The 12389-nt window shown below is 41.0% G+C and overlaps 1 protein-coding gene across 1 annotated transcript in view; it reads right to left on the bottom strand.

The window, feature by feature from the left end:
* The window catches only part of LOC308162607 (titin-like), a gene marked incomplete at both ends in the record, with an annotated part of 148860 nt that overhangs the window by 115841 nt on the left and 20630 nt on the right, over positions 1–12389 (bottom strand). The window contains 15 exon segments of the mRNA XM_080536752.1: positions 54–332; positions 491–769; positions 882–1160; positions 1249–1530; positions 1621–1899; positions 2030–2317; positions 2409–2687; positions 2773–3054; positions 3143–3421; positions 3514–3795; positions 6059–6242; positions 8172–8648; positions 11087–11274; positions 11947–12135; positions 12252–12377. Of these exon segments, the coding sequence (XP_080392878.1) occupies positions 54–332; positions 491–769; positions 882–1160; positions 1249–1530; positions 1621–1899; positions 2030–2317; positions 2409–2687; positions 2773–3054; positions 3143–3421; positions 3514–3795; positions 6059–6242; positions 8172–8648; positions 11087–11274; positions 11947–12135; positions 12252–12377 (3972 nt within the window).

Below are 12389 nucleotides of genomic sequence, written 5' to 3'. Positions count from 1 at the left end.
ATGGGGTCAACAAGATCTACATTTTTAGATAACAGGTTGTATGATTAACTGACCTAGGACAGTGATGTTGGCCTCACAAGAGCAGTTCCCAACCTCATTTGAAACCTCAAAGGTGTATTCCCCACTGTCACTTTTCTCGGTACAGAGAATCTTGAGTGTGGAGCTCTTATCTGTGCTTTGTACTTTGTATCTTTTTCCTGACATCAACTCTCTTCCATCCTTCAGCCATTTGGCTTTGAGGACGTTAGTTCCTGAGTATGTGCATTCCAGTGTAGCTGGATCCCCAGTGGTAACACTGATAGACTTTGTTTGTTCTAAGATATGTGCAGGTTCTGTGAATAATAAGCCAAATAATAATAAACAAATAAGCCAATAATTAATTATCTACAGCTGTTCTATGTTAATAAGACATGCGGAAACACTGCTAAACAGAAGCAAAAAGTAGCACAATTGGTCAATCTGAAGTATATAACCATAACATTCGACCAACCTCTGACTGTAAGCAGAGCAACACATTTCTGACTTCCAGCATCATTCTGTGCCTGACAGATGTATTTTCCACCATGAGTTATCTGTGTGTTTTTCAGATTTAACACTGCAGCTCTGGTCTCATAGGACATCTTTATATATTCATCTTCTTTTACTTCATGATCATCCTTTATCCACAAGACAGACATGGGTAGTGATCCACTTAGCACGCACTGCATTGAGATCTCAGAGCCAACTAAGGAATTGATGTTCTCTATCCTCTGTACAAACGTTGGTGGCTCTATTGGGGAAGACCAGACATGCCATGACACAGATGTCATAGTTATACAATCTATGAAATACAGCTAGTTATATTCATATACAGCATCAAATAGTATCCTATTTTAACCAACCTTTCAATGTTACTTGGCAACTGCATGATGACTCCCCAAATTCATTTGCTATGGTACATTGGTATTTTCCAGCATCTCCAGCTTCACATTTTAGAATTTGGAGAGTGACTATGCCATTCAGTACTTGTATTTTATGCCTTTTGTCATTTCTGATCTGCTTAGCATCATGATAACAAGATATTTCAAATGGTGCAGAGCCTGAAATAATTCCCTCCAAGACAACATCTGATCCTTTCACAACTTCTTTTGACTCAAAAGTCCTCACAAACACCGGAGATTCTATGACAAAGAGATGACGTCATTATTATTATAATATACACACAATTTAAGTCATTTGGGAAACTGTAAAGGTGAATACTGAACACACCTTTGACTGTCACTGTGGTGCTGCAGCGGTCACTACCAGCTTCACTTGATGCCACACACATGTAATCTCCACTATCATCAACAGTGCAGTTGACCATCTCCAGTGAGGCCACTGAGTCAGTGAAGGATATTTGGTATTTACCATCTGAACTAATTTCAGTCTCATTCTTAAACCACTTAGTACTGATTACAGGGCTGCCCTTTACTTTACATGTCAACCCAAGTGGATGTCCATTTTGCACCAGTTTTGATGCCTCAAGCCTCATTGAAAATGTTGGAGGTTCTGGAAATGATAGTAACAGTTAGTTCAAAAGATAAGATAAATGAAAAACACAGTACAGCAAATAATTATAATTGATAAAAGAAAAGGCACCTTTCACAAACAAGGCTGCTGTGTATGCCACCTTTCCGGTATCATTGGCTACTTGGCAAGTGTAGTTAGCAGAGTCACTTGGTTTCAAAGAGTGAAGCTCTAAGAAACTTGAAGAGGCATCTTTCTTGATAAAACATGAGCCCCCAGTGGTTATCTCTTTATCTTCTCTGAACCACTTAACAGCAAGAGGAGCTGTTCCCGTAAAAGCAGACTTCAAGATAACAGTAGATCCTGGTATGACATCTTGGGAGTCAGGTTTTAATGTGAAGACTGGAGGTTCTAAATTCAGTTTGGAAGAAAAACAATATTAATGTGTTCATAGAGCTTTCTATTGGCAATATTTAGTTTTTCTGTAAATGTGTGGATGACATTGATATGCCAAACACATAACAAAGAAGTCAATGCTAACCTTTTACACATAAAGTTCCACTGCTCTCTTTATATCCAGCAGGGTTTGTTGCCCGACATGTGTATACTCCATCATCAGACTTTTGCAATCTGTTTATGCATAAAGTAGCAGTGCTCTCATTATGTTCAATGTTGTATTTATCTCCAGCCATTATTTCTTTATCATCTTTGTACCAAGCCATTGATATGGGCTGAGATCCAGATATTTTGCATTCCATAGTAATGTTGTTACCAATATTTCCATCAACTTTCTTAAGATTTCTTGTGAAGGATGGCGGAATGGCACGATCTGTTGAGTGGAATATTATTTTTTAGATAATCAGACTGTTGATGTTATTAAAGTATTAATCCTTTTTAAAATACACTAAGCTAAAACTAACCTAACACTGTGACTGAACAAGAACACCGGTCTTTTCCGACATGATTGGAAACTTCCATTGTGTACTCGCAAGAGTCTCCCTTTTCTGCTGCGAGAATTTTCAAGATGGCAACATTATCTTTAAGAGTCATTTTATATTTTCGACTCCCCGTCATCTCCTTTCCATCTCTCAGCCATTTCACTTTCAGATCGGGGCTTCCCGAAATGGTGCCCTCCAAGGTTGCTGAATCTCCAGCAGTTACGCTGATGGACACTATTTTCTCTATGATTCTGGCAGGTTCTAAAACACAATTACATGATATTAGATGTTTAGATATCAACAGAGCCTTAAATAAGATTGTTTGGGTTAATTAATAGTCTCAAACCTTGAACCACTAAAGTGGCTTCACATCGTTGATGCCCGGCATCATTCTGTGCTTGGCACGTGTACTTTCCAGCATGGCTAATGGCAACAGCTGAGATTGTCAGCATTGCATTGTTACCCTGAAGTGCCATGGTGATATTAGGGTCATCATCCCTTAGCCACTCTGAATCCTTCATCCATTTAAGTGTGATAGGAGCTGAGCCCTTTATGGTACCCTGCAGTTTCACTGCATTACCCAAAACAGCTGTGGTGCTCTCAATCTTCTTTGAGAATGATGGTGGCTCTATAATAATGATAACAATAAGAATAAGAGTTGTGATAATGATCATAATTATAACATGCCCTGTGAATGTATTTATAGCTTTACTAACCTTTCTGTCTGGCAACTGACTTGGAAGAGATTGAGCCAACATCATTTGAGACAACACACTGATATTCCCCAATGTCTGCACTCTCAAATGAGCAGATTTCTAAGGAAGCAATGGCATCCTGAGAGACTATCTTGTACTTCTTATCAGTAGTGAGTCGCTTCTTACTCTTGAGCCAATGAACTTCAAATGGAGCTGTGCCTGTAACCTCACATTCAAATGTGGCAACAGAACCCTTGACTGCTTCCACTATTTGCAATTCCTTTCTGAAGGTGGGTGGTTCTGAGAAGAAATATATGATTGAATATCATCATATTCTTATAACAATATCAATGCATGTACAACTTTTAGAAGAGATAACTGACACTACAAACCTTTTATAGTTAACTTAGTACTGCAGCTTTCACAGCCAGCTTCATTCAGTACTTCACAGGTGTAGTTTCCACTATCTAACAAAGCTATGTTGCTTATTTCCAAAATCGCCAGACCATCCTTCAAAGTAATGTTGTATTTGTCACAAGCAGATAGCTCTTTGTCATTCATAAACCACGTGACATGGAGTTCAGGAGATCCTTTGACAGTGCACTGCAAACGTGCAGCTACACCATGCTTAAAAACCATGGTAGATTCCAGCCTTTTAACAAAGATTGGGGGCTCTGGAGGGTGTAGACATTATACAGTTCCAACGTCATTCCAAGATGCAATTGTCATTCAACAAACCACTCAGAGTTGAAAAAAGGAGGAAAGATATGTGAAAAAAAAAATACATTGTGAAGAGGCAGCTGAGGACACAGGCTTACCTTGCACCATTACTGAAGTGGAGGTAGTTGTGCTTCCACCATCATTGACAGCTGTACAGACATATTTTCCAGTGTCTTTAAGCTTTGCACTGACAAGATCAAGAGAGACCATCTTTTCCTCGAAAGAGAGTTTACAATCCATTGATTGATGAACCTTTTTGCCGTCCCGTGTCCAAGTGATGGTCACTCCAGTATCCTCATCCACTTGACACTCAAGGTGCAGTGGTGTTCCAACGGCTACAGAGACTGATTCAAGTGTTTTCACAAAACTAGGTTTGTTGATAACCCTCATCTCTGTGCTGCACGTAGCTGTCCCACTATTGTTGGATGCTTTGCAGAGGTAAACACCCTGGTTAGTAAGTTCAAGTTTTGGTATTTCAAGAATATATTTGTTCTTCTCAGAAAAGGTTTTGTAGTTTACACCTGAAGAAATGGCTCTGTTGTCTTTGTGCCAGACAACGCTCAATGGAGATGAGCCTGAAACTACACACTGAATGGTAGCTTTCTTTCCAACATACACAGTCTGTGGATCAGGCTTAGTAACAAAGGCAGGTGGGATAGCATCTACAAATTTTAAAAATAAGAAAGAGGAGAAATTAGTAATAGAAACATCTTAACCACACTGAGATCCTTTTAGGCCAAATCACAATGAAGATCATTTGATTTAACCTTTTTGACTCAACAATTGTAGATGACCATAAGATGACCCTTGCTTTCTGGAAGGAAGAGCTATATCCCTGTAAGTTAAATCATATCCACTATAAACACACCCCAATCCATTTTGCAATAATTGAAGTTAAATATTCGTTTCACTTACCTGTTAATGTCAGGGAGGCAGAGGTAAACACAGGTGGCACAGGGAGGTGGCACAGGGAGAGGGCAGAAAAAAGAAAAACAAAATCAATGCACTGGATATGATTCTGTTTCAAATAGTTAACTGGTGAAATGATGAACCTAGGATGGAAGTTGCAAACACAGTTAATCCAGGAGTGACTGTGGAGGAAATGAGGTTAGATTTAGATAATAACATGTAAATGAACTGTGAAACCAAGATGGGATGTCATAGAAAGCATGCAAAGAGAAGAGAAGGTTTCAGCACTCAGTGGAGAATGACCGGAGATGAGTCGTGATGTTTTTAAGAGTGATATTCAGTGGGAAAAAAGATTCCTCTTTTTCTTTTTCAACAAAGCAGGTGGATATGGGGGTGATATAAACGGAAACCAAGATGGAATGTCATAGAAAGCATGCAAAGAGAAGAGAAGGTTTCAGCACTCAGTGGGGAATGACTGGAGATGAGTCATGATGTTTTTAAGAGTGATATTCAGCGGGAAAAATTATTCCTCTTTTTTTCAACAAAGCAGGTGGATATGGGGTTGATATAAACGGAAATCCTACTGTTAATGATGATTTTAGAGTAAAAGTGAACACATGCTAAACAAATATTTGAATATGAATTCAAAAGAGGTGTGTTACATTGGTTACTATTTTATATTTAAATATTAAAATATCCCCATCATCCAACCTCTTGAGACAACTGTGAGTCTTGACGATGTTGTTGTCTTGCCAGCTTCATTCTCTGCCTCACAGATATATTCTCCTTGATGCTTCTCCTTGATAACTTTGTTGATTACTAGTGTGTATGTGTCATTGTCTTTGGAACACTTGAACTCTTTGCCAGATTTCACCAATTTTCCATTGAAAAGCCAGTTAACTTTTTTAACGCACCTTAAGTTCACACTTAAAGTAACTTTGCTATTTTCCTCTGTGCAAATGTCCTCCAAGGAACTCACAATAATTGGGTAATCTGTGGCCAAACTCTCTGAAGACTCACTTATCATAATTGCCTCTGTCAGAAACTCCTCTCTTGTTTCTTTCTGTATGGACACATTTACAGACTGTTCAACTGGGATAGGAGCCATGGGTACTCTTTTGGTTACATCTAGAGTGCCCACATCTCTGTCATGGCTCTTTCCTGTCACAGACCTTGTTTCCTGCCTGCTAGTCTGCCAGGATTCATGCACCACAGTGTGATCCTGAGCTGTTATGCTTTGGAAGGATGTCTTTGCTTCAGTCTTCTGAGTGGCAGACTGGGATATTAGTGACGTAAAGGTGTCTGTACTCTCTGCAACACAGACAGTCTCTACCACTGATGACAGCATTTCTTTTGAGTGAGCAGTGCTAGGCTGTAACCTCTGAGGTCTGTCCATCTGCATAGTGCCAGGGTGTTCCGATGTGAGGCTCTGCTGCTCTCGATAAACTATAGCGTGGAAAGCTGCCTGCAGTTCAGTCCTCAGATCAGCAGTCTGAGGGTATTCACCTTCAAAAGCGAGTGTTATTTCCATGGGGGCACCTGTTGTTGTGATAAGGTATGTGAACATTGCACATCTGGGTTCCCTGCGTACCTTTACTTCCTGGACCTCCACAGCCTCTAAACTGTCAACAACGTCTGCCAGTAAAAGTGGCTGGTCACGAGCAACAGCAGACTGGAGTGCATTTTTCAACTGATGTCTGATGTTCAGACTTATTGGTTTTGGCATTGGAATCACAAAGGTAAGCTCTTTCGGAAGAACTTGGCTTTCTTGACACTCATGCACAAATAAAACTCCTTTCTGCTGAGTCTTTACACTGACAACAGATCCCTCCGCCTTCTTTATTTCATTGGATTGCTCACCAAAGAGGATTTGTTTCTCCTCCAATAATATTGATTGTCGCACTGACTGCCCCTCGTGAATTTGGACAGCAGAATCCTGTTCAGCTGCATCTAAAATAGCACAACTCTCAGTCGTGATTGCCTGCTCTTCAATATAAACAGGCTTTGTAGGGATCTTGGGCTCAATTGTTGCTTCAGACTTGAATTTCTCATCTGCTTTCAAACTGTTGGTGTGGCCCTCTTCTAAGTTTTGAGTATCTACCACAGTTATTGAGTGCATAATGTCCCAGCGATCCTCCTTTTGGATTAATGCACGCTGCTGTTTAAGGTCACTGGTAAATTGACTTTCTTTTGGAAGCTGCATGGGCTTTGATATGACTGGAAGAATGCTTAGAGGTCTTGGTTCTGTTCTAAGCTCTGACTGAACTCCTGTCACTGACATATCAAGATCTTTATGATAATCGGCAGTAAGCTCCCTTCTCTCCTCTGAGGTTGCTGCATGTCTTCTGGCTTTTTCCTGCTTTTGAGCTGCCATCTGTTGGTCTGGCTTTTCAATGATAAGTATACCCTCTTTTGGTAATGCAGTTACTGGCTGAACTGACTGACGATGTAATAGGGCAGGGGCCTCCCTTTCAGGCTGAATAGAGATAGTGTTCAGCTGAGAAGAGAACTCGGACGTGTCCTCACATAGAACAGATCTCTGTTCATCTTGGGTCACTGTATGCAACAAAGTGTGCCTTTTTCTTGCATCTGCATTCTCTGGCAAAGGCTTTTCAGAGGTAAATCTACCTTCAGACTGCAACATAATCTGATGACTAATCATCTGTAGGTGCATGAGCTTTTCCTGTTCTGTTTCAGGTCGCAAAGACATAGTACACTCTAAACCTGGTATCTCTTTTGACTGTTCAGCTTGGAGCTTGTATTTTTCTTCAGCAGTCATTGCTGATTTAAACACTGTATTTTTACATACAACAGCACTTTCATTTGCTGGTCTGGATATTTCCAATCCCTGTTCTTTTGATAAAGTAACCTTAGTCTCACTGACTGGTGCAAGAACTGCTTTAGGACGTTCCTGTTCTATTAAGGACTGTGTTGGTGAATCTAATGCAGATAGCGGTTCAGAATGGTTCTCTGATATTGGGAGTTGTCCTGACGTTAAAGCTGAATATAAAATCTTAACACCCTCTATAACTCTGAAGCTCCTCTCTCCTTCAGGCCTAGAGATAATATCTAATGTCTCTTTGAGGATTGGTAACCTAGATTCAACTTGATGACCACTGACAACCTGTTTTGGTTCAGTTGATGATTTCACCTGTTCTGATTTTCTGTCAACTAAAGCCTTAGTACTCACAGTGCTCAGAGGAAGTACCTCTTCTGCCATGGCAGACATTATTTTTGCAGGCTTCTCCACTGAAAGCTCAAGCTCTATGACTTCTGGGCTTTGTATACGGTCAGAGTGCTGCTCTATGAGGTCTTGCCGCTCTTGAACAGCAGATGTAAAAGCAGCCATATGAAGCTGTTTGGTAGGAACTGCTGAAACTTTAGGTGGATGGGTGGGAGCCACAGACACTCTCTCTTGTACCTCATGAGAATGCAGCACTGCAGCCTGGTGCGTGACCTGCTCTCTTTGAAGGGTAGCAGCAGAGATATCCAGCTCTCTGAGGGTGTCCACCTGCTCACTGGAAACAACCTGTCTGTCCTCAGTACCAATGGTGTACACCATCTGATGTCCTGCCTGGAGGCTGGCCCTGGCCTCTCCAGGAAGGTTGACCATATACAAGCGGGACTCTGTAGCTTCTTCAGTCATGGATACTTTATAACCTCTTTGTTTTTGAACTACCATTGGCTGTTCCTGGTGACGAGATACAGAGACAGACTCTCTGAACACAACTAGCTCAGCACTACACGAGGCCTCTCCATATAGGTTGGAAGCCCTACATGTGTAGACGCCACTGTCCTCCAGTTGGATGCCCTTCATGTTGATGAAGCCAGATCCATCTGGGTTGTTCACCACAATGCAATACTTACTGGGCTGAATGTGATAACTACCTCTGAGCCACTGAACCTCAGAAAGAGGATCCCCTGTAACAACATACGTGAAAAGAGCTTGACCCCCCTCATTACATTGTACAGGCTCAATAGTCTTAATGAATTCTGGAGGTTGGCCAGTAGATTTGAACACTCCCTCGACCCTCCTGTCTGTTTTCTTTGTGTCAGTGATCGGAATGCGCAGGGAAGTAGTACAGGTTGATTGGCCAAACCTGTTGCTTGCGGTACAAGTGTATTCTCCCTCAAACTCCTTCTGCACTTTATTTATGAGCAGGCTATATTCATCTTTCTCTTGAATAAATGTATAAACTGATGACTTTGTTATAACATCTCCATTGTGAAACCACTGGACATTAGGCTTTGGAAAGGCAGATACTATGACAGTAAACCTAGCTGAGTCCCCAACAGTAACAGCTGCTGGTGAGAGTTGGGTCACAAAAATAGGCTTTTCTTTTTTCTTCTCTAAAGTACTAGAGTAGCGTTTAGACTCTGGCTTGAGTTCAAGTGTTTTGCTTTTATGTGGTAATTGTAGGCCAGTAAAGTAAGACTCCTGCTGTTCCTCTTCAGTTGAGACAGTCAAGCTAGAAAAAGCTGAGTAAAATAATGAAATTATTTATAATACTATACAGTAAATATGCATCAAGTATGGATGTATGAATACATTGCAAACATAACCGATTTTGGTTGAATTGCAGAATCAGCAAAACATGAAAATGTGAATTGTTCTGACATTATGATACCAATTACATTTCTTGAAGTTGTTTTCAAATGTAGATCTTACCTCACTAGTAAGTGACATTTAAAGTCAAAAACACATAGTCCAACACAACATGCACACATTACAATTAAACATCATTTCCAATGCTGTTACATAAAAGAAAAATGCATAGTTATAACAATTCTGAAATTCAGCAATACATACAGTACAAACAAGATAAGAGACAAAACATGAATTCACATGATGTTCATAGTAAGGAAATTGTATTTACCGGTTGCTTTCTCCTCAACTTTTGGGTCCACCGCCTTTTGCACAACTGTTGAGAAACAAACATGTAAATTAATGATGTTTCTCAGATGCATCTTTAGTGTAACACTGTTAGAAGCATGTGACATGGTGTGCCTCCATATTGTGAACATGTATCTGCTATATACATACTGACATGCTCTGGTTTAGACAGGGCCAATGACTGCGCCCATCTCTCACATCTAAACTCAGTGTACAACAACTTGCTCTTAACAACTTCTGAAAGGTGTCACACTAAAAGTCTCTCTCTTCCCTGTGGTAGTGGGTGGTGTGGGAGCAGTGTGAGTGTAGAGCTGACGTGGTAAGGACCTGGTAAGGACCAAAGCATGCAGTTGCCAACCTGTCATCATTGTGCTGCACTCAGCGTCTCCTGCTGAGTTGACAATTTTGCAAGTGTAAGAGCCGCCATGGCCAGGCCCAACATTGTTAAGATTTAAACAGTGCACAGGACCGTTGTGTTTCAGAGAGTAGGAAACACACTCTTCAACAATCAACCGATTGTGGAGCCAAATCACAAACGGAGTAGGGATGCCCTTCATAACACAAAACAGAGAGATGGCATCTCTTTGTTTGACAAGAATCTCGGGGGGCAGTTTCACAAGGAACTCTGGGATGGTGGCACCACCTCTACCGGGCTCTTCATAGGGTATAACATCAGGGTAATTATTATACATGAACTGGCTCAGAGGCCTCTGGGAGGAGGATGGTGGAGGTCCACGTGTCTTTAAAGACTCCTGCTTGTCTTGGCCAGAGAGATTTTTAGAGGACTCTTTGTCTGTTTGAGAGGCTTTACGGACAGAATCGGAAGGGATGGGGGTTTCAGCTTTGACATTTGCTTCTTTAGCTGAGTGAGAATAAAGTTAGGGAGATTGATTAGGGATTAAGTTAATCAGTAAGAGGATATCTATGCTTTAAACAATAGTTAGTCAGGTGGGAGGATGATGTTAGCGGCAAGCTTGCAATGGAAATTGTTATTACACGATTATTACATTTCAATCGGTTACAATCTAGAGGAGATATTAAAGGTTTTACAGTAGCATGAAGCACATGAGATGAAATGGAGCAGAGTGTGGAGATATTCAATAGAATGTGTAACCACCTTCAACTGTGAGCTGAGCGGAGGTGCTGTTTTCCCCATGATTATTGGTCGTAGTACAGCGGTATGTTCCTTGATCGCCAAGATCAACACTCAGTATAGCAAGGGATTGCACCCATCCATTTTGAGAGCATGTCAGCCTCTCTGTGTTTGTGAGGTTCCTTCCATTATGATCCCATAGTATTTCAGTAAGCGGTTGCCCGTCGAATGAGCAGTTGAACTGCGCCATGTCACCAATTTTCACTCTGACGTCGTTCATTTTCAAGAGCACTGTAGGGCTTCTAGGAATGCTCGTTTCAGATTTCTCAACAGTCACTTGTTGACGAACCTCAACACTCTGGACAGAGGTGGTTGTCATACTCATGGTTGACTTCTCAGACACAGTTTCATAGATCTGTACACTGTGCGTTGTCTCGTCCACTGACTGGTACCCTTCTGAATATACTTCCTTTTTGTGACTTATCTGTGTTTCCCCAGTGCTTGACACTTGCCTATCTATGGGTTTCATATTTTCATCTGGGCAATAGAAAGAGTAGAAATAGGTCAACAAAAAATTGTGACTTCTTGAGATTACTTTTGACATTTGCCAGTTCGCAGTTGGGGGAGTATGTGATGGGTGATATGTCATGAACAATAGCTGGATTCCAGTTCTGTCATGCAACCTTGTCTTGAGATTCCCAAGATAGGTTCTAGTGTTCTCCACTTTCTGGGGAAGAGCTAGATTACTCTTCCTGCAACGAATGGTGGATTGCTGATTCACATGCTTAGTATTCAAATGTATTGATTGTAAGTCGCTTTGGAATAAGGCGTCTGCTAAATGACAAAAATGTAAATGTGAAATGTAGGTAGATTCCCATATGAATGAGATGTATTCTCCAGCATGTTCAGAGAAAGCATCAACTATGATTATCCCGGCAGTGTTTGTCATCTCTTTGAAATGAGAGACAATAATTTGTATAGGCGTATTGGCTGCTGATTATAAAACCTATTTATCTCTGGATTCAGAATACCAGACACACAAGCATGAAACCTTGCCTCTTCCCCATGCGGTTCTATGCAGCTCACTATTGACTAATTAATAATGAATCAAAAGGGCCTTCCTTAGCTTAACGCGATCAACCATTTACATTACAAGGGCACACCTAGCTACAGACATAGCTATCTATGCTCAATAAGAATTTAACTTACCATCAAGTGTCAAAGTTGCAGAGCAAGAGACCATTCCTGCTGAGTTTCTGGCTACACAAGTGTATTCCCCCTCATCTTCAGGGTAAACTCTGGCCATATCTAGTTGGCAAGTATCATCATACTGGGACATCTTGGAGACGTCGGACTGTTGGAGCTCTCTACTCCCGCAGTACCAAGTGATCTTCATATCTGGCAAGAGAAAAAAGTGGTCTTATAAAATTGTCCATATAATTGTTATTGTTTCCAGAAATCTGTTTTAGAGAGTAGAGTAAGACAGGGGGTATAGATAGATAGATGATAGATACCTTCACCAGAGACACTGCATTGGAATCTGGCGGCCTCTCCCTCCTTAACTACAACGTTGTGGGGAAGTGAAATGATCACAGGTGGGGACACAGGAGTACCAGTGTCAGGAGAAACCAATTCTGAAACTTAAAGGGAAA

The sequence above is a fragment of the Nansenia antarctica genome (genome assembly GCF_963989245.1).
Source record: "Nansenia antarctica genome assembly, chromosome: 7".
Taxonomy (NCBI): domain Eukaryota; kingdom Metazoa; phylum Chordata; class Actinopteri; order Argentiniformes; family Microstomatidae; genus Nansenia; species Nansenia antarctica.
Note: the sequence above shows the minus strand (reverse complement) of the source record. Positions and strands in the feature narration are given on the sequence as shown.